Here is a 23121-nt window from a genome sequence, read left to right as displayed (position 1 = left end):
ATGATTACACAAAGCATTAGTATTAAGTGTCCTTACTTGATTACTCTGGCCAGGCATAATAAAAAGATAATAGTACATGGTAATAAAGCATCCTCAAAAAGCTATAAATTCAGCCAGGAACTGATGTCAGATTCCCGCTTTAAGATTAGGAATGCTCATGTTCAATTATTGTTTGTTACTGAGATGCTGAGTACATGCTGGTTTGCTGTCTCTGGCTGCCTGTTCTCATTCAGTGTTTACAGGTACCTTTGTCACATTCAAATGGGTTTTGCTTCACCTGACTTTAGTCCTCTAGTCAAAGGTACGCATCTGTGCTTCCTTTCACTGGACTTAACAAAGAAAATAAAGCACCTGCAAAAGGCAATTTTTGTCACTTTTCCTAGAAAGAGATGGTTTGGATTGATAAGTACCTGTGCACCACAGAGGTAGGGTATGACGAGCTGAGGCTGGATCCTGAACTTCTGGTAGATATTGAGAAGAATCCCACTGTAGTAACTGAAAGGTATAAATGTATGTGCTAGAGTGTAGTCATGACACAGTCTAACTGATATTCCTGCAAATGAAGATAAAATACCAAAATATTATTTCAATGTACAGTTGATGGCTTCTAAGCCAGTCCAAACTACACATATCAACACTCACTCTTGAAACAGAACAACGCCCACCACTTCGCTTCTTCGGGTAGGCAAATTTTAATCTTTTACTATGAGACTGACAGATTTGTATCCAGTTGCTATGACAGCAGAAGCCAAAGAACCATGAACCAAAGTTCACTCTCATACCCCAGCCTCCTTCCCCATGGGTGATTTTCACATTGCACAGCTCCAAAAGTTTACCAGCATTTAGCACAGTAGGAAGGACACTTGCCCAGGCTCTCTTTTCATGTCTCACATCTGGGAGTAAGACTCCTGTGATACTGCTATTAATGGACCTCCAGCATGTTGGCTGGTCCAAGAGTATCTTCACAGGCATTCTGGAAAATTTGCAATGTCGCAATAGCTTCTGCCTAGGAAAATAAAAATATAAAAGTAACTATAAATACAGCAATATGGCATGAATCTATTTGGAAAGCCAAAGTAAGAGGAGATAATTTCAGCTTCATTTCAAATTTTAACTACTTTCATAAAGGCCTATGATTTTGGGTACACACCCTGTGTTTACAATAGTGATGTTTATAAACAACAATTTTTTTTTACCTCTTAGTCATTGTTTTGCTAGGCAAAACTCTATTTTCATAAGACTGACTCTTCATTACCTTTAACATTCCTGCACCTGCTCTCATATTTCATAAATGTACCTTTTGAATAAGCTGAGCATGGTATTTCTGATTACATCTTAATTCTTTTTTTTCACATATCTCTACTGGAAATACTTCAGCCAGTATGTCCTAGGATCACATTTGCTTTTCCACTGAAAGACCCTGAAACCACAGAAATTCCAGTGACCCCTTAGAATTTCTTCATTTCTCTGGCACTCACCACTATGCTTTAAGGCACCTTTATGTGAGAAGCCTTGGAGCATGAAGTGCTCAAGATGAGAACCTTGTTTGATATGGAACATATGTGCTTAATTTTATATATGGTGTATCATTTCATCAGCTTCATTTAGCTTTGTAGGATCTTGGCCTATCTCCTCAGTCTATAAATAAATAATGACAGATTTATAAATAAATCAGTTTCTAACCAGCTGAAACTGTGTTATCTTTGTAGCTTTTACCAATCAATAGAGCAGTGTGAATGACAGGCACAGGTTCTGCAGTTTTTAAAAAATATAGTATAACAATAAATAAATAGAGTACACGTAAGTACCACATAAATATTTTGATGCACTAGCATAAAATATTTCATATGGTGTTTCAGAAAATGCCCAAGCCATTTACAGTTATGCTAGGCCAGCAAGTGTTTTTTAGCTGGCAGTTCAATGTTCTCCCAATATAAATAGATGATCAATCATTCTTTGTTGCTATTGTTTTAAAGAACAGTTTGAAACTCAATTCACAATGAGTATTAGTACGGCCTGTTCTTTTTGTTCTCTTATCAATACAAGTTTTAATATTAAAAAAGTGCATTGTTTTCATCTGGCTACAGAAGTAGATGTGTTGAGCTCTACTGTAATTTTCTAAGTTCTTAGTTGGTGGGAGGGTGCAGGTGCAAGCCTGCAGAAGAGACTGAAACTCTGTGAAGGCACAAAGTAGAGCACATATCAATCTATTCAGAGAACAAACACACAAATGAAAACATTTAAGTGGAGAAAATTCATTCCCATACTGAGAATTATTGTATTATAGTGCAGAGTTTGTGTGGAGATTAATTTGAATTTCACCTGCCTTCCTGTTCTGCTCACTCAGAGGAAACTCATGGAGACCTAAACTCTAGTGCCTCATTTAAAGCCTGATGCAGGATCTAAGTATAAGGCAATGTATCTGTTCTTGTTCTTGGGTCAGGAGCCCTAGATTTATCATTTTTCCACAAGATGTGGTAGGAAGAATGCTTGACTTATGTTGTCACCAACCAGCCTTGTCATGTCCCTGTCACAACGAGGACTCCATTCGTTCAGGTCTCTTTCCTGGCACCTATAGAGAGGTCACAGGACAGTGCCAGAGGCCAGGCAGTGGATTTCAGCCCGGTGCCCGTCCTCGGTCCACCACTGATGAGCACTCAGTGCGAGGGCTGAAAGCCAAAAGACTCTTCCTCACCCTGGAGGACTGCATGGAGCAGTGTGATCGTCGAAGCAAAGACGGCTCTCTGTTTTCCCAAGTTTTTGCTTTGCAAGGCCCAGGGTGCAGCCCCCGGACTGGGGAGGTGTCGCCTCCTACTTACCAGGGCTCCCCTTCCCCTCTCGCTCAGCGTTCCGGTCCCTGCCCCGGGGAACTGCAGCCGTGCCCCTCGCATCCCGACCTCTCGCCCTCCTTCCCCGGCAACGCGGCTCCGGGCGGCCCTGTGGGGAGCCCTGGGCTCGGCCCAGCGGCCGCAGCGCCGCCTCGGGCTGGAGCGGGCGATCGGCGCTCGCCGGGGCCGCCGCCCGCGCCCTCCGCTCGCCCACCGGAGCGGACACGCCACCGGCGGGAGGAGAAGTCACCCCGATACACCCTGCGCTCTCCTCAGCACCCCCGCCGCCTCCCTCCTCTGGGTACTGCAGAGGAGCGGCGGAGCGCTGCCGCCTCCCCCTCCGGCTCCCGGAGCGCAGGCTGCGGGCAGCGCTCCTGCCGGGCAGCCCCGGCGCCCGCTCCGTTCCGGACTTACCCCGGGAGAGCGCACGGCGGGCGGGGAGCGGGGCGGGGGGGAGCGGAGGGGGAGGGCTGCGCGCAGATGAGCGCCGGTCCTGCGAGATGCTGCACGCCCAGCTCCCCGCCGGAGGGGGGTAGCAGCCGCTGTCTCCGCCGACTCCTGCTTTTTTGCAAGGGCTGTTGCTGCCGCTGGACGCAACCCTCTCCCGACATGGAACTGCTGCCGCCGCCGCCGCTGCTGCTGGAGTGAGTGAGTGTGACGGGCAGAGCTAGCCGGCCGCATGGATGGATGTGTTTAGCTTTGTGAAGATTGGGAAGCTCTCCGGGTAGGTGTTTGCCGCCACCGCTGCTGCTCCGCGAACCGCGGGCATCCCGCGGGTGCGGGCGCTGCCCGTGCCCTGCGGGGGCAGGGAGGGATGGGGGCTGCCTGGCGAGGGGAGCCGCTCCCAACTTCTCTGGCAGCGGGGCTCGGGGCTCGGTGTCGGGGTGGGGCGGTGGGGGCTCGCTGTCCGTGGGATCTGCCCGGGCCGTGCCGATGTCCCTGCGCGGGATGGGTCATCCCCATCTCCCTTGTGAAGGGACAATGAACTGCGGCCGCAGTTGGGCTAGAGCGGTGCCCTCCTTGAGACGCCGGCCAGAATGGGCGGCCAGAGTGCTTCTGAAAATGCAAGAGCGGCGACAGGAGCCGGAACCGGGCGCGGTGGCGTGGCTGAGGGGTGTGCTGGTGTGCGGGGGGTGGTGGCCGCGGTGCAGGTATCGGTCATCTGCGGGAGCGGGGGCGAAGTTCCGAGGAGCGAGCAGAGCCTGGCCGGGCCGCGCCGCCGGGAAGGGTCTCGCCCTGCCCCTCCGCTGCGCTCCCGCGGTACCTCAGGCACACGGGCTCCCCCAGGAGCCGTGTTTTTGGAGAAGTGGTGAAATCGTCGCCACTCGCATCGTTTGTGAGCGCTGCCCCTCTGCCGTTTCACACGATGATGGGTGCAGGGGCGCGAGTGGATTTGGAGTCTCTTATCCCTTGCTCTTAAGGCTCGTACTTCTCGTTGTTTAAATATGTGGTTGATTTGTATTATTTCTCTCTATTTCTTTGTTTTCCGAATAAACCTTCTCTTGAATGGCCTCAGAGTTGTGGTCTCAGCCTGTGGACTGTTGCGTTCGCAGCTGGTTGCCAGGCCTGGAACTGCATAGATAGATCAAGAGGCACAACATCCCCTGTTACAATGTTCCCACTGTAGTTAGGCGTAACTGGAGGTACCCTTCGCACTTACACAGGGGATTGTGCTTTATCTCAAAGATGCAGTATGAAAGTACTTGAGTCACATTTCTTTTTCAGGGTTCTGGTGTGGATAATCTTCCTAAAGGATTTAGCTTTGATCACTGTAACTAGGAGTGTTTCAAATTCTTATGATTCACTGGTTCCTACTCCATAGTTACCATATCCTTTTCTGTTTATGAGGCACGCATGAGGCAGAAATTGGATGGGTGTACAGAAGGGAGAAAGGCCTTGGTAAGGAAATAAAAAAGGTGGCTGCTCCAGTGACGGTCAGGTAGGGAGCTTGTCAAAATGACAGATGGTCTGTAAAGAACAAATATTGCATGGCTAGAAGTTACAGAGTGCCACAGGTGCAGGCACTGCCTTTATCCCCCAAAATTCCCACCATTGCACCTGGCTGTGATTACAGCTCTGCTTGTGGCATGCCAGCTCAGAACAGCTGCTGTCATTCAAGCACATCATTGTCTCATCCTGCTCACAGCAATTTTTCACCATGTGACAGTGACAATACAAGCAGCCCCCTCGGCTTGCCTTGGGTGGTGTTACTGGCTGATACCACTAGAGCTGCAGCAGCAGGAGCTACAGCAGGAACTTTGAAGAGAGGGAAAATATGGTCACATCGATAAGGAATAGGTCATGTATGATATCTATTTCCAGGTAACTGATTTATGTGACCTTCTCCTTTTTTTTTTTTTTTTTTTTTTTTTTGGAAATGATGTTTTAGAAAAACTCCCAGGTCTTCACACACACTTGGTCTAGAATCAAAGGCAGAGAAAGGGATGTGTCATTCGAAAATTTTATTATGTCAGGTGCATGGCAATTGATATATGTATTGGAAGCTTGGGTCTTTCTTGGTGTGTACAAAATCTGTAGCTTTCTGCATACTTGAAGACAGAGCTTAGATTTATATTTAAGTAAAGATAGATCACAGAAATTCTTCAGAAGAACCTGAAGGTTCCTTCTTAAATGAAGTTGCAAATTTCAAAGCTTACATCTGCCTCTGCTTCATTTAAGGATGTGAAATACTTACTGTGTTTATCTTGTAGATTGCAGTAAATTATTTCTGTACTGAGCTGCACTTTTTATTTCTAATTTTCTGGTTGTTAAAAGACATAATAGTTTACACAGGACTTGACTTTACTTGCTGTTACCTAGGTTACAGCCAGGTATCTATTCCAGTTTTATGAGAGCTTCATGAAGAAGACAGGTTCCAGTGTAAACCCCATTTTTAGTCCTTTTGTGCATTTGGGTTGGAGAACTAGTTTGCCCAAAAATACCAATTGTTTGCTGTTAGAAGGAAGGCCTTTCTGAAGAAAATATTTAACTGAGAATGTGATCTTACAGGCAGATTACCTACAGAAAGTTGTTTTGAACATGGCTGGTGCTGAACTTCTTTTTAATTTTATTTTGTTGTGCATTCAGATCTCCTCATTTTAAGTTGCAAGTCTTTTACTACAGTTTTAGTCTGCAGCCTTGATTTTGCAGGCAGTGGCACACCTAAGCTCTGTTATACATGGCTACTGGAAGTGATGCTTCCTGAAGTCATGATATGATTTTAATCTGTCTGGTAAGAATTTAATATTGTTCTCGATCAAGTAACATATAATTTTTTTTTTATCTGGAATAAGCTTAAGATGGGGTTTAAAGTCCTAGAAGGCGGCTACTGGATATAAAATTTTACATAGCATACATGATTTTTTATATTTTAATTGCCTATTTGGTTTTTTTATATGATACCTTTGTGTTTAGGGTCTTTTAGAGACTCTGCTTCTAAAATGGCTTCAACAATTGTCCATACTTTATGGGTAAGTGGAAAATATGGGCATAATCTGGAAAAGGATTATGTGCAGAAATGAGAGAGAATGCCAAACTGGTTTTATGACAAATATGATCTCTGGTAATCTTATCCTTTCCTTGACTTTGTAGGTCTGTCACATTGTGTACTATGCATAAACATACAGATGCTTCGTGATAAAGTTTCTGTTGAAAGTTTGGAGATACCCATCAGACACTGAAACCAAAAATACCATGCAAAAATAGTGGTCACACTTTCCCTGACATAGCCTCTCCCCCATCCCATTTTGGAAATTCACCAATCTGGTAATGGTCTGGAGTAAATGTTTGGTATAAATCTTATGGTGTCATTCTCTGGAGGAAAAAACACAAACAAACAACTACCTTTTATTGTGATGACTTTCCAAGTGTAGAGAATGATTGACAAGTCTTGTTCAATGTATCAGTGCTCTGATGTGGAGCTGTACAAAGCAGGTGAATATTTCTGTAGTGTGGGCAGCATAAGCATGTATGGTGTGGCAGCATCTGTAATTTGGGGCAGAGGATTAGGGCCATTGGTGAGGTGCATAGCTGAGAGTTGAGGCTGTTTCAGAAGTCTGTCTTGCCTGCGATTCTTTCTCAGTTGCTTTTAGCAGCTGCTTGGAGAAACAGTAGGAGTGGTGATTCTTGAGCATAAGTATAGGCAATGGAGGAAGGATGGTGCTGCTGTTCTGAACATGAAACTGTTTTCAGATCAAGGTAAATCTGAGAAAAGGGCACAGTGTCAAGTTTCTAGTCGGTACTGGACAGATGAACTGTGAAACAATAGGTCAGAATAGTGAATGGAAGTTATCAAGAATTTAAGCCTGTATTCATAGAATATATATTTTAGTTGGAATTTTTTTTTATTTGGAAATGACTGTTTTTGTGATGGCTGTTGAGGTCAGTTCTATTTCAGAGCTTTCACAGCAGGAAGTATAACTTTGATATGGAAAGATATCTGAAAGTCTGGATATCACCTGAATGTGACTGAGTGAGGCAGTGACCCTCCAGAGCTGGGATACAAAGCTCCTGTTCCCCTGTTTGCAGCTTTGCCAGATAACACTAGGGAGAAAATGACATGACTGTCTGCATGAGTGGCTGTCAGATTCTAAGCTGTGTCAATACTGCTGAGGGTAGGGTGGACATCTCTGTCACAGTTATATTTTTGGGAGAAGTTCTGAGCTCATGGAGTAATTTGTCACCAGAAAGAAAATCTTCAAGTAGGCCTGAAGTATGGGGTAAGAAAGTAGAAATCTAGACTTCATTGTAGCTGTTAAAAGTATAACTATCGGAGAGTTAAACCCGTGTAACAAACAGGACGATACCAGGAAGGTTTGGACCTGCCCTTAACAGCCATGCCAGTTTGTCGTAGAGGGTAGGTAAATTTGTCTTACCTGAATCTTTACTTTTCTGCTCAAGTTTAGCATTGTCATCCATTATCCTTGAGTTTAAATTTATTCCATTAAAATGGGATTTGAATAGCCATGTCCTTGTTAGCCAGGCCCTTGGAATTGGCTTTAAAACAATGACAAAGAAAAAATACCTTAACCCTGCAAGCTCTTCTTTTCACAGAACAGTCAAATATGTTTTTTTGCTGCGATTATGCTAAACCTGAGGCTGGGTTTCTAACTGAGAAGGAATGTCTTACCAACTTCTTACTTCTTAACTTCTTTTTCATTGGGATGGATAAATCTCACCGTCTTATCTTTTGTGTTTATCTTTCCATAGCTGGCCATCTCTAGTCAGGTAGACTGACTTAGTACTTGCTCAGATGTTTGAAATTTTGGGTTCTTGCTTCTGATAAAAGTGAAAGAAGATTAAACTGATGTGGAGCCTTGCATTTGTTCTCTCCCTTTCCAGCCTTTGTCGCCCTATGCTTGGTTTTGTTCTCTCCAGATACTGTCTTTGGATGTCGTGCCAGACTGGTGTGAAAGGGTCCCTCCTAGATCTGCTTTAAAATGTAGCAGACTAGAAGCTGTGCCTGTATCTTCTGAGTACTAAGCTCTGTTGACGCTCTGTTGTGTTTTTGTTTGTATGTTTTGGTTTTCTGTTTGGTTGGGTGGTTTTTTTTTTTTTTTTTTTTTAGGGAATCAGGTTGCTTGACTTCATGGTTTAATTATTTTTATGCAGCCAAGCGTATGTATGTTTTTTGATTTAAAGTTCTAAAATTAGCCTGTCTGTTGTTTGTGGTTTTGTTTTTTTGCTTTTGTTTTTTAATTTTTTTTATTAATTAAAGAAGATTTTGGGATGTTTCTTTATCAGAATAGCACCTTTCTTTATCTGCGATATTCCTTGCTAAGTCTTTATTTTCCTGTGAAGTTTAGAAAAACTATACATTAATGGAGAGACAACTGAAAGTGCGATTAACTTACTGATGCTGTTTTGCATATGATTTTTGGAACAATTTTTATGATTACTCTTTGAAATGACAATATCATAGCTTGTAAGTTATTTTCAGTATTTACAAAAGATTCAGTAAGAAAGCCTATGATTATCCTTTTCATGTTCAAAGGAGGTAATTTAATTCCAAAAAGGATTTTATTATACTGGATGATAATTCAAATAACCAATAATTCATTTCAGCCTTTTTCCTTGAGGACTGCATTACATTTAGTGGCACATTTGCCTAGTCACATTAATATAGGGACATTACCGTATATTTTATTATTTGTCTGTTTTGTTTTGTTAGCTGACACACATAATAGAGACATATGCTTTAATGTTTGTGATGTTAGTAATGTTGTATGTCATAGTGACTCCAGCAATTTAGAGATTTATTAAAACCACTCCTTACATTACGAACTGCTGTAAACTTGTCAAGTGGTCCGTGAATGATCATGCAACTCTGCTAAATATGTAAGTTCTGTATACCAGAAGCAACATTGTCTCAAAAAATTTTTGAGAAAGCAAAAAAAAAAAAAAGAGAATGAACTCCAAGGATTGCTTTTTTTCTCCTCTTCTACTAATTACTGAAGAAGATGGAATGAAAAATTTGATGCTTTGATTTAAGAAAAACCAAAATGTGCAGGTTCAATACAATGCTTTTATTTCTAGGAAGATGTCTTTTCTGTTTGCTTTTGGTTTATTTTGGAGGACTTCAATCTAAAGGACTTCAATGTAAAATTATTGGTGACTAGGCCAAATAAAGAATCTTGGGACAGTTTCTCTTATAATTGTAGCCTGCACCAATATTCTTGTGTGTGTATGTTTAAGTCACTCTGTTAAAATTTTTATATGGTGTGAGAAGACAGAAGAGGGTTTTTTTTGTGGGTTTTTGCCTCTATTTCACTGATGCCACGACAAGCCTGAGGTGTTTTACAGTTTATGTTTAGTTTTTTGAGGGAGGAGAAGGTTTGCTTGTTCATGTGATTTGGTTGGTTTATTTGTTTATGAGAAGTCTGCTTTTCAGCCTGACAGAAAACACAATAGCCTTTCATGTGGGAAATTTCAGTTAAATAGAAAAAAATTCTCACAACAGCAGTAATAAAAAATGAGGATATGTTTCCATATGCTGCAGCATTCTAGATCATTATGAAGGTGTACCAAGCTGTTCATAGGGAATACAAACCATGACCTGAAGTAATGAGAGGATAATACATGGTCTCAGCTCCACTCATAATGTGGTGCAGAAGGGGTATTTTACTGCTTTTGAAAGCATTTCCAAGCAGTTATGTCAGATCTATCACAACTTAGCATCTGACTGATGGGGTAAAGAATTGACTAAAGTCATGTAGGAGCCACTGCCTTTTATAAAATGAACCATCATCTGGGAAGGATCTCTATCTGCTGCAGACAAATAATGCAAAAAATCAAATGTAAGGAAAGGTAATTTTGGATTCCAGTCCTACTATGTCATGCACAAATAGCTCTGTTAAATCAGAGAAGACCATCCAGGTACATGAACTACTCATTTTCATGACTGTTTGCATATAACCTATTTGGATCCACGTTATGGAAACTTTTGGTGCTGATAAAGTATCAGCATTTAAGTACTACAGGGACATGCTTGAACAGGAATTGACTTCTGATAATACCAAACTGTATTTAAAGCTGCTTTTTATAATCATGAGTAAAATGAATAGTTTTGTGACGTACCTTGAAGAAATCTGTGAAGTGAAAAGGCTGCACATTTATTGAAGGTATGTTTAAAGACCTTTAAAATAATCAGTGAGACTCTGTTTCTGATAATTATTCCATTGACTGGAAATGAAGCAAATAACAGTGGAGTAGTATAAATTTCATTAAGTAATTGCATTTCAAATCCTAGTGAAATCCACACTTTTTAAAATCTAAACCTGTGAAAGTACATTGGAGCTAGAGACGTAAAGTACTCCAGGACTCAAAAGTCTCTCTGTCCTAAATTAGGACCTGGTGTTGTAGAAGTTTCTACCAGTATTCCTTTAGTTCAGAGCATACAGAAACTCCCTTTAATAGGTTGATTATTGGCTACAAACTAATAAATTTCTTTTTATTAGTTTTAAAAACCAACATTTTTAATTATAATAAAGTTAGTGAATGGACTTGTCAGGTATCAGTTTTAGCTATGGGAGTGTGGGGAGATAAGGCTCTGCAGAATAGATGGTATGTTAGAGTCAAATGCTGAGAATGAATCTTCTTATGATCTGGCTCTTGATAGAGTTTATTTTTTGATTTTTCTGAAATTTTTGAGACTTTAAGGGAAAGAGACTTGGGATATTGTAAGGTATTATGACTTTTTTGTATCTATAGATAGTCAAAACAAAAAGGTGTGTATGTTTGAATTGATGAAAACTACATAGTGATTTACATTAACAGTCAAAATGACCAAAAAAATCTGTTCTTCAAAATTTGTTTCTGCATATGTCCTTTCTGTTTGTTTTTGTGGAGTGGGAGAGAAAATACATAATTTTTGAAACTAATGTTGTTGAAGAAGAAAATCGAAAATCACTATTCGTAAAACTTTGCATTACTGATTATACCCTATTTAGAGTGAAGGTTTTCATTAATGTTTGTGCATTATTGAGTTTTAATTGTTCAGATAAACTGTCAACCTTTCTTATGTAAGTGCTTACATATTTGTTTAAAATACTTTTCCAGCGTTATGCAGCACATAAGGTTTTGCTTATATTGCTTATATATTTTGCAGTTTCACTGTTTTTTTCTTAATCTTGGATTTGTGATTATATTTCTCTGGATTTGACAGTACTCATATGTTTGGAAAGCAAAATGCCCATTATTCTATGGCAGTAAATGCTACCAGGAGTACTAGCAGTTGCACCAGCCATGTAAAACAAGTCAGACATGTGTTACAAGTCAGAGCTGCCTTATTTCACTTGTGCTCTGTGTTTGGCTGAAATAGAGCAGGAGAGAACTGGAGAAGAAATCTGGAAATATTCCATATCTAAGCAGATTTGTAGAGGCAGGATGCTTCATTACCTGAATGCCTGAATGATGGCACTGACTTTGACTTACTCTAAATGAGGCTGTGACAAGCCTTGAGGCATCTATGACAGGAGCCTTGAGACAGCAGAGGTTGCAATTTCACAGAAGAGCCAGCTCCGGCAGGGCTAAAGTTCAGACTTTGGGGTTGGATCTGAGCTTCAAGGTCCTTTCCAACTCAAACCATTCTATAATCCTATGATCTTTCTTTGCTTGTGATGTTAGATCTTTATCCCACAAAAAAAAAAAAAAAAAAAAAAAAAAAAAAAAAAAAAAAAAAAAAAATTGAAGGTTATTATGGCAGTATTGTCAAGGCCTTACCCACTCTAGAAAGGGGTGGGCTGTCTGTTTAACACTGCACTACGTAACAGGTTGCACAACTGTATCATAGAAAAGACATGTTTTGTTTTGACTGTACAATGTGGCTGCTAAGTCAAAATGTAGTACATGTGTTCAGGTAGAAATTAGCAAATTTCACAGTTTTTTTACAGGCATTAAGTTTTGGATCATATGAAAGTTGCTATTTGTTGCTATTAAAGGTATCTGTTTTTCTTGTTTTTTAGTTTTGACTTGTTGCAAACCTCAGATAAGGTTAACTGAATTTTTAATTTTTATCTTGGAAGAATTTTTTTCCCCAGTGAGGGAGGCAGATAGTTTTGTCATGAAGTTGGCTATCTGCCTAGGTCTTTGCTTTGCATAATGTATTGTGTGTTACCTGTCATGTTTACAAGGAGTGCCTTCTCCTGTCAGGGCATTCAGTGAAGGGGGACAGAGAAAAACTGCACATGGGGAATGATCTGTACTTGACTATTCTGCTTTGAAGGCAGGGTGAGTATGGGCTACAGCATGTAATAGAGGAGGAATGGCAAAGGAAGAGAAAAATTGGAGAAAGGAATTTAATGAATGTTGTATTGGGTGGGGGCTAAATAGCCTTGAGTTAATTGAACTAATTGTTCAAGACTAGTTGATATTTATGTGAAGGTGAACTTGCATAGTTGCCTGGGTAGAAGTTTAGTTGCTTCATAAGGCTTGTTGAATTAATTGGTGAGATGTGCTGTAATCTGTGTGACTGCTGTTTTAGAAAAGGGAGGAATTCGCTCCAGCTGTGGATCAGAAACAACTTTTTTGTTTTCTAAGGTCTTGAGTTTCTTCTTGAAAGTCTTTATTTTTCTAAGGGGTTTCTGGTGGCTAAGCTTGAACTAACCCAACACATGAAATAACAAGGTGGTCCTTGACTCCCTGAGTATTTTATTTCCTGGAGACCCTGCAGTCAGGATGGTGCCTTTTCTTAGGGTGAAGCTCAACTCCTGCATTGGTTCACTGGTGAGCCCTGTGACTTCGCCTTCCTTGAATGCAGATAACTTGACTGCAAAATCTGTAGTTGTTCAGGAATGTGTTTATGTTTCATTTTGGCTTAAAAAAAGTCCATTTAAGCATTTGGTGCTCTTTTTTTTTTCTTTTTTACTTTTTTTTACTTTTTTTTATTGGCATGGGGAAGAATGAGGACTAAGCTCTGGTACTCTGAAGCACTTTGAGGGGGCATTCTTGTAATATGATCAGCCTCATGTAATGTCTACTGGCAGAAGACCTAATGAGTCTGTGGGGTCTGATTTCCACTTTCTTTTGCTTTTCAGTTTCCACATTTTGTCCCCTGCAGCCCTTTATGTCTCACACCATCGTGAGCTACTTCAGGGACTAAAACCACTAGAAAACTGGTTTTGGTTTGTTTCATTTCTGCTGATGTAGATATCTAAACTGGCTTGGCAGACGTGATTGAAGCATATTGTCTTGGGCAGCGAGGTGGAAGGGGAGAAGGGGAAGTGGAGTTTCTGGAGTATGCAGAGCTCTGTTACATTGCACCCCATTTAGTGGTGGGTGCTGCTGTGGGACAACAAGGAGATGAACCCTTTCTCCAGGTACCTCTGGGAACTGAGGAGTGGGGAGGCTACATGAGAGCCCCACATATGAGCAAATCTGGGAAGAGGGGAGTTTCTGCAAAAGATGGCTTGCAGTGAGGAGAGGCTGCTTCAGCCCCTCTGAAATTCCTCAGATCTTTCCTAGTTCCTCTTGCTTCCTTGTCATTTCCTGCCTTTGAATCCTGTTCTGTTCCCTTCAACTGACTTGGCTTTGCTTGGGCCCTTGGGAAACCAAGTACAGGTTTTGTGTGCTAAATGCAGCTTTGTGTATCTTGCACATCCTGATATGTGAAGGTATTGCACCCTTGCTACCATGCTATACAGTCTAAAGAAACTGGCTTCCTGTTGTTTTTAAAAGCAGATTTCTAATAATATTTTTACTTTGTTAGGCAGCAGAGGAGTGTGGTTGTCCAAGGGATTAATTTTCTTAGATTGCTTTTAGAAGGTGAACTGTCCAGGATAAATGAGAGGTAGTTTAATTGGTTTTTTTTGTTATCTTTTAAATAATGAACATGTGTCCATTTCTAGCAGCAAGTCTGCAGTTATATCCTTTCCATGGATGTGTTCTCCAGGTTCTGGAAGCTGTCTGAAGAGATAAAAGGTTTCTTTCAAATGCTCTATTTCTGAACTTGGAAAGAGCATCTTATAGAAGCAAGTATAGAGCTACTTCTGAGACCACAGAAAAATAACTGGAGAGTATTAATGGCTTGCTTTTCAAATGCTCTTCATTTTTAAACTGGAAGTGGGAGTTTTATAGATGCATAAGTAGCCTGAATTTTTAATTATGCTTTGAACCATGTGTCTTTCTCTTTTTTAGGAAGAGCCGTAGTAAACTTTGAGGAGTTTCCATACAGCAATTTTTCTCTTCCTTCTGTATCTTCTGTCATTCCTTATACATATATGGTACTTCATCAGCCCCCTTCCTTGATGATCTCTTCCATACTTTGCAATGTTTATCCATCAACTCTATCACATCATTGGATATGTGGTCTAAAAAAGTTGGTGGTTCTGGGGATCTTGAAGGATATGTCTAAAGGAGATCTCTAAAAAGCCTCACAACAAATGATTCCATAGAAACATTTTAATTTAGAACTACTGAAGCTCTTTTAGCTTGGGTGTTTTATTGTAAAAAAATATATAGTATATCAAAAAAGTACTCTCAGGAAGCACAATTAAAAATACTGAAGCTTTCACACTTTTTTTCTAGGTGGCTAAAATCATACATCTGCATGACTCATGGTTAGCATGCCCTACAGAAGACCACTTTATAAATAATATCTGTGGAATATGAATAGTGGAATACAGGTCTGTTTTTCGTTAGTTGACATGTTTGGATAGAAAAGCTTCCAATATCTTTTTTTTTTTTTGATGCTGAATATGTTGCATATTTGTTTACTGATACAAAGGTGTGTTCTTTCAAAGCAAAACATTGATTATTCTCTTTTGATGTCTTTGATAGGCATTAAGATCCTGTGAAGGTCTTGTTGAGACAGGGAGGCTCTGAAATGGCAGTGTGGAAAGCTGGCAGATTGTTTGCCCCTGCCACTTGTTTCCATAGTTGTCCTGCTGGATTCAAGTTGTCTATGGTATCTGGGTGTGCTACTTAGTGCCCTGACTGTTTAATAGATTTTAATAGTAACCTGGCATGTAAAGGGTGAAGGATGAATTTCACTCTTCCAGATGTCAGTGCAAGCCTTCTCCTTCATCTCAGCAAAAGTACTTTGCATTTCTTTAATGGCAGAATGTTGATTTACTTTTTGATGTGTTTTCTAAAGCTTGTCCAAACCTCATAGTGTTCTTTAGTCTTGTAATGATTCTGCAAATGTATGTTTTTGGAAGTGTTTCCCTTACATTAATGTTCTTTAGCCATTAATGTCAGAGTTCATCCCATTTTCTCATGTTACGTACTGGTTCTGAAAAAGAGAAATTCTGTTTTCATGTTAAATGTTTAAAATGTTTATTTCATAGTAGAAGGTAAAGCAGCATTGGTTTCTTTTTTTTTTTTTTTTCCAAATGATTCATAGTTCAGTGCTGCAATGAACAGCTTTCCAACTAGAGGACACAATACCTGTTCTACTGGGTGTTATTTCAAAATGGCTGAAATTTATTTTAGCTGCATAAAATGTTACCAGTATATATTTGTTTACCCGGCTGTAATTATAAGAACTGACATTTGATCTACTCAGTGTTCAAAATATTCTTTTTTTTTTCTTCTGCAAATGCAATGGTAAGCAGAAAACAGTTTGTCTCTCAATTTCTGTGGTATGGTTTGCTGTTATAGTTCTTTCCCCTCATCCCCCTCCAATCAATTTCCAACTCAAGCAGCTTTCTTTTGCTAGTTCCCCCCTTTCACAGTGAGTACTTAATACTGACTCACCACTTGTCATTGGTCTGCTTGGCACTGTCGGCAGGGGCACAGGCATGTGTGTGAGCACTCTGACCACAACAGACACCTCCTTGATCCAGATCTTTTTTTTATTAATTAGTTCAGTATTCTGGCTTTTAAAGGTGTTGGGGGAATAGGTTTAGGCTTTCATTTATACTTATGTTCAGGGGAGAACAGTTCTGAGCATTGGAAGTTCATGGTGCTTCTGCCTTTAGCGAACAGTGACAGGAAGTCGTAAAGTTTTAGTGTTATGGGAAACCATAAGGAAACTTTAGTCTTGTTTTTGTGTAGTCTTTGCAAAAATTGAGTAAGAACAGCATGGCTACTTTCTTTCTCACATACATGCAATTGTTTTATTCTGTCTTTGTCATTTTTTTCTTTCTGAGCTGAGTGGCACAGACCTTATAATCAAAACGCAGTGGATTTTTCTCCTTCCAGCCGGACTGTGCACCCTGCATAGGCCAGATAACCCTGTGTACAGAATCTCTTTGCTCAGTAAATAACAGTGCAACTTGAATTGCAGCCAAAACTTTCTTTGCAGGCTTAACTGTAGCTCTAATTTCATCTGGTAGGACCTGCCTTGTCCCAAGTGCCAGTTCTGTGTGTCTGATCAGCCACAACTGCCCCGTGTACCTGAGCAGAGTAAATGAAGTGCCCTCAGCGTGGAGCTGCAGCCTCTGCTGCTGTCAGGCTGGGTGAGGGAAGGAAACCTGCCATACATACCTTGGGTCTGCTTCCCTGTGCTGCTTCTGAATGTGATGGTTCGCAGCCTTGGCAGGCTCTTCAGCAGGGATGTATAATTTGTATTACACTGAAAGATAACACGATCTGTTCTTCATAATGCAGACATAATCCAGCAACTGTATTGAATAGTTTGCTGAAAACTCAGCATTAATAATGGCAAAGAAGTTGCATGTTTGGTGATTTAGGGGTGTGTAAATGCATCATTGTGTACACATGCCTGCTCAGCTTACCATACAGCTCCTAGAAAATACCTGTTGAGAGTCTTTGCTACATAAATGAACAGTCATTTTGGAGGCAAAGATCATGGCTTTCCATTCTCAAATTAGACTTTCATAATTTAGGCCTGTTGTATTGAAAGTTGTGGTTGTTTTACAGTAGAAAAAAAAGTACGATTTCACCTTTGAGAAAGGTACTTCTGCAGTTTAGTACCTGGTGACTTGTTTAGTATTTTTGATATTTATCAACACATACAAATACTTAGTGATAAGGGTGGTGGTCAGCTGGAAGGAAAATTTACCTATGTAATGACCAGATGCTGGGCTCAATGTAAAGATCAGATCACAGAATTAAACTGTCACCTGATAAAACATGGAAGAGAATTTTGTTCCAGAAAAAGCCAGCAGTTCTAATTGTCTGATTTGTTGAGCATTTCTTTTTATTTCAAGATTGTAGGGAAGGACAAAACCCCAACAATTAAAGACCATTTTTTATCATTTATTCCTCTTAGAACTAGGAGTTTGGTGTCTGGTACTCTATAAGCTAATGAATATTGAACTTCCACATGAAGACACAATAAATTCAAGGTGAGTTTTGAAATTTAAGGCCACCTTTGGCATTTCATTATGCAAAGTAGATATTGGACATTAAGAATTTTCTAAAGGACATGTTATTTCCATGTGGAATTGTCCTAAAATATGCCTTTCTAGTGCATAATTAAAAATACTCATTCTCAAATTAAAAGTGCACCTTTTACATTTAAATTTTAAAATGGGCTGCTTTCCTCTGCCCCATGTTCCTATAGTGATTCTGATTGATTGCAGTGGCACTTGGTGGTGACAGAAGAGTGCACCACCTGCAGTCAAGATCACTTTCTTCTGGATTTAGCCAGGAGTCTGCTCCCTTGAATGGGAACTCCAAAAGCTTTACTGGTAGGCTTTTTTCTTTTCCCTGCTTACCTTTATCCCTTTTTCCTCCTTCTGATTTTTACTTCCACAGTTCAGAAAATCAGGAGAAATGCTTTTGCTGAGAATGTTTAGTGTGACATGTCTGTCAGTAGGTTGGAAGCAGCTTTTAATTTATGTTACTGGATTGTAACTTCTTAACCATTTGCAAAATAAACCCTTATATTTTCCTGAATTTCTTGTAGAAAACCCATCACCATTCAATGGTAGGCTCTAAAATCAGAGTGTTCTGTTCATCCAAGGGATGGACTTGGCAATGCTTTTTAAAGAATTCTTAGTTTCCACTGTAATGGGGCATAGATTTGACGATCTGGTGAGACAATCCATGCTCACCTGGAACATTGCACGTAGTTTCAGATACTGTTTAAAAAAAAAGTGCTGTGTCCCTATTGGACACGAAAGTAAGCACACAAACGCCCGGCAAGTTCAAAGGCCAAAAAAGAGAGTGTTTTTATTCGAGCATCTGATATTTACAGAATTCCAGAGGTGACCGTGGATTGGAGGATGGAATTGCCACCTCTCCAGCCACAATGGTCAAACCAACAGTCCATCAATTCTCTCCTCCCACAAAGAAGAATGCAAACCAATCATTATTTACAAGAACAGTGCATGAGAACTCCAGCAGAAATATGTAGACAGATCAGAAGTCTGAAGAAGTTTTATGAGAACTTTAAGACTTTCAAAAGAACTATAAAAGAAAACACTTTTAAAAATCAGGGCAACAGTGCTGGATGATAGAAAGAACCTCCACATAGTGGTGAATATTTGGGAACTGATGCAAAAAGGGGATTTTATTAGAGATACAAAACTAAATTTTCAGGTGAGGTAAAGCATGGGTTTGATATTTACCCTTATTTCATCAAAAACTTTGGACCTCCAGAGCAGTTAAAAAAAAAAAAAAAAGGAAGAAACGACAAAACAGGCTTAAGAGGGAGAAGTTTTTTAAAACAATGCGTGCATCCAAAATGAATGCCTGTTCAGTAGTTGTGCTCTTTGCAAGCCTTAAATACTATCAAGGGTTGTATTTTTCTGGAACGTTATAGTCTGATTTACTCTAAAATCTGTTAGAGTCTGCATTTTTGTGGCATGTAATTTGACTTCTAGCTGATGAAATTAGGCAAATAGAGTCAAAGGTCAGTTTGCTACAGATCTTAGCTGTATTTCGCCTTAGTATGGAGAAGGTGTCATGAGGAATAGCATTTTGGAAAATGTTCTATTGTATTTGTTGGCATAACATATTGCTACCACAAGGAAAACACGAGCCTTAAGCTTTCCTATGCTTCATTGGGAAAAGTGTCTTCTCATCCATCTTCCATGGGCTGCACAGAATAGCACTTAATATAAACTGTAATTTAGAAGGATATTCTGAATGTAGCAGTCTGTATATGTTGGTAAAAACAAAATTGAATTCTATCACCATTTTTCCACTTGCAGAGGATAAACAGTAAATAAAGTGATGAGAATCTGGAAGACATGCTGTTGGTCAGCTGATGAGTGTTTGTTGGTAAATTAAATTATGATGATTTATGTTTAGATTTCTCCAACTGTTGTTTCTTGTTTTGTTTTGTTTTTTTTTTTTTTTCTCTTCAGTAGCTTCAATGTTCACTTGTCTACAGGAACTGTAGAATAAATAACAAAATGGAGGGCAAGAGATAATCTACCTACTCTTGAGTGTCCCTACATTTTCTAGTTGGTATGCAAAAGTGAACTGTTGTTACCTAGTTTCATGTACATTAACTTTTGTGAGAGTTTGTAAGCACCATTTCTGAAGCTGTCTACAGACCATACAGAATCACTGGACAAATCATTCCAGAAGCTAAAAAGGCTGGATGCCAAATGAGATTTGATAGTTGCTGAAGCAAGTGTGTAGGTGAATTATAGAGCCCATTTACAAAGTTGTGATGTAACCTAAAATTTTGATGACCTCCAAAAGCTACAGCAGAGTCCAAGAGTCCAAAAAGAAGCATCCTTAGCTATGAAAATTTACACCACATTCCTGAGGCTATTGAGTGTTCCAGACCAGTTCATGTTGGCTAATGCAGAATACCAGATGTCCCTGATAAGCAGATCTGGAAAACTATTTGGCAGCAGCTAGCAGAAAATATCATTAGGCACAATGGTGTTGCAGAATTTCTGCCCTTCTTTGGTTGTTGTGCATTTCATATCCCCTCTGAAGGCTGGAGATCTGAGCCAACATCTGTTGCTCTTGACTACCAGGCATTAGGATATTCCAGGAAGAAAGAATTCTGCCACAAATACAAGAATGAAAATGGAGTAGTGAAGAATATGTCTGACTGTTAAGTAGTTGTAATTAGCTGCCTAGGAAAGGGATCCTTCGATTCCAATCCCTTTTCCTGGCCTTCTCCAGAGCTTTTATTCTCTCATTCTAACACAGGCATGCAGAGAAGAAATGAGACTTAGGGGTCCCGACAGCTGACAGCTTTGGCAGCTTCTGTCCATCTCATTCCATTACCCATTCCCAAGTTGTTCTTATGCATAAAGATACCTAGACTATGTTCCTCCCTTCCTTACTCAGCTTTGCCTCTGTTTAGTCCCACTTTGTTATCTCCCATGTCCAGAGAAAACTGTAGATTATTTTACCTACTATGTTTTCATCCAGACTTAACATTTCTTCAAATACTTTTATTAGAGGATAGTCAAGAATTTTCATTTTGTTGTAAAACAAGGTCAGATAAAGTATTCCAAATCTAGCAAGACTGCAAAGAACATGCATTTTGACAACTTCTACCAAAATGACTTAAGAGGGTTATGCTGCTGGCAACTATAGTTTTCTCAAAATAGACTTCCACTGCAGTGCAACATTATGCTGGAACAGTCAGCTATGGTGCAGTTGGCTTTTTTCCCCCACTTCCTTTTCCTGGACTTCATTGATGCCAAAGACGGTACTGCTAAATAACGTAATTTCTTATTTTTATTATGAAAATAAATATATAATTTATTAAAATGTGTTCTAAGCTTGAAAAATTAAAGCCTCTTCTGCCAGACATATCTACATATGAGCCTTTAATGTCACGGGGGTTTTTCCTTGTGGAAGGTGCTGGACTCTGTGTTCTGTTACACGTGATGGTTTTCCAAAGCTAAAATTAACACTAGGATAGGCTTAAAAAATTAGCTGGAAGCTATTTTTGTTCCATCTTTGGAAGTTGTGTCCTTGCTGTTTTGTGATGAGCAGTGAAATAATATAAATCACTCCCATGAGTACTGATCTGGGTTATTTTGGTAGCATGATCCACCACAGCAGGTGGTAGTGTGCAGGCTGTGAATGCTTTCTTTGTGGGTCTGTGTTGTTTTTTGGGGAGGAGGGACCGCAGATAGTGGTGGCTCTGTTGGGGTGGTCTCCAAGTCACCCTACTGTGGTTGTGCCGTATGCTCGTAAAGCCAGAAGAGGGAGCACAAATGAAGACCTTGTTTCCAAGATGTGACTGAGCTCCATGAGGCAGATCCCAAGCCATGGAAATGCTGAGGTCACACAATTTAATTCAGAGTGGCTTACTCTGTTAGACTGAATGTGAATAAAGAATGGGGAATATCAGCCTGTTGTGGGCTCCAATAGGGAGGAAAGAAATGGAAGAAGTGAAAAGACTAGGAAAAACTATGCTTGGCACAAGGACTTTTAGTGCAAAACCAAATTGTGGTTTGCTATTTAAAGCTAACCAGTGTAGTTGGTTTGTAAGACCAGCAGGGCTTTTCATGAATCAGGAAGAATATTGTGTGTTGCTGTGCAGACTGGGTATGTTGGATAGTTGAGACTCATGCTTTCTACAGTTTCTTCAAATGTAGTTCCTATGGTCTTTCTTGTTTTTTTATTGGCATGCTGATTTGTAGGTTTGCTAGTGTACAAATATATATAAATTTATATGTACTTTTACAAATTATGTATTTTTAATGATAACTGCAAACATTGTGTAATGAGCAAAGGTGGTATTGAAACTATTCACTAATGGGAACTATGTAAGGATATGGAGGAGTTGATTAAGTTTAGCAAATTGGTCTTGATGGCAATAGCTATTTTGGTTGCAAAGGCTTGTTAACAGATATGCAACAGCTTCCCACTCAAATTAGGAGACTTTTCAAGAGTGTAGTCTTCTCCTAAGTGTTTTCTGAGACTTAGGTTTGACTTCATTAGCTTGAGGAGTGTGATACATGATATTTTGAAAAGAATAATTAAAAAAAACCTGCAATCTTATTAGCTTCTTGTATTTTTTTTTCTTTTTTTGGTTTGTTTTGTATTTCAGTTTGTTGTTGGGATAGAACTCCATATTTCATGTCTGCATCTATTTGCTTTATTACTTTAGATGTGCTACTTCCAGTGTTATGCTCATAGACTTAACAAGCTAATCTGGGAGACTAAAGCAGAACTGTCATTTTGAAGCTACTTAGCTGAAGTCTCTTTGAAATCAATGTAGAAAGCTCCAAGACTATTTTTGTTCTCTTTTTAATTCTTAGAGAAGATGTACTGACGTGTTATGTTATGTTTTAGTGGTCCTTAGATAAGCTGTTATAGAAATGTTGTCTCTTTAAAATCCCCTAGGGATATCACCCCAAATGGACATGATTTATATATAGGGACTCCACTGGTCTGAAGGCAGACTTGGGATGACTCCAGGATGCCCCTTTTTTGAGACAATTGTTTCTTAAATTGTATAATACTGAATTTGGTGAAACTATTTTAATGCTTAAGTGAGGAAAGATGGTCCATTAGAACTGTAGTCCATGCCAACATTGCATGATAAGAAAGGCACCACAAAATTAGGAGTGCTATCATAATTCCTCTCTCTTGATACAGCTTGTTTACTGTCACTCACAGAAGCTTCCAGGACTGTGGAGTACTTACATGTCCTGTGTCCTATAAAAGCCGTGTTCCCACAGTGTGGTCATCTCCTCTTCCTGTCTACTTGGATTGGTCTGTCAGAGATTAAGGAGGAGGTGATTGAAGCCATTTCTGTTTGTTTGTTTTCTCATTTCCCCTTGAAGAAGACTGAGGCTATGACATATCTGTGGGGAGCTGCCACTCCTCCCTCAGGATTCCTTTACCCAAGGTCCTTGTTGTATAAGCTCTTTGAAGTTCACATGTCAGGAAGCATTTGATCATCCCTGTAGCAAGAAAGTGCTGAACTAATGACAGCAAATGCTGGTGACACAGGTTA

General features: G+C 40.0%; 1 protein-coding gene and 1 long non-coding RNA gene across 6 annotated transcripts in view; one reads left to right on the top strand and one right to left on the bottom strand.

The window, feature by feature from the left end:
- Nucleotides 1–673: 673 nt before the first annotated feature.
- On the bottom strand, nucleotides 674–2997 carry LOC137468383 (uncharacterized). The gene is made up of 2 exons (XR_010995905.1): nucleotides 2820–2997; nucleotides 674–1006 (listed from the first exon to the last, which is right to left on the bottom strand). It is a non-coding gene; the product is annotated as an uncharacterized lncRNA (long non-coding RNA).
- Nucleotides 2998–3173: 176 nt separating this feature from the next.
- The window catches only part of FRMPD4 (FERM and PDZ domain containing 4), a 297516-nt gene continuing 277568 nt past the window's right edge, over nucleotides 3174–23121 (top strand). For 2 of the 5 annotated variants that reach the window (XM_068180064.1, XM_068180066.1), the window contains exon 1: nucleotides 3177–3552. In XM_068180064.1, coding sequence (XP_068036165.1) covers nucleotides 3512–3552 — 41 coding nt within the window. In that variant the 5' untranslated portion in view covers nucleotides 3177–3511. Of the gene's footprint in view, nucleotides 3553–23121 lie in introns of all 5 variants that reach the window. The other 3 variants (XM_068180069.1, XM_068180063.1, XM_068180070.1) reach the window with 2 other exon arrangements.

Source organism: Anomalospiza imberbis, chromosome 2 (genome assembly GCF_031753505.1).
Source record: "Anomalospiza imberbis isolate Cuckoo-Finch-1a 21T00152 chromosome 2, ASM3175350v1, whole genome shotgun sequence".
NCBI lineage: Eukaryota > Metazoa > Chordata > Aves > Passeriformes > Viduidae > Anomalospiza > Anomalospiza imberbis.
Note: the sequence above shows the minus strand (reverse complement) of the source record. Positions and strands in the feature narration are given on the sequence as shown.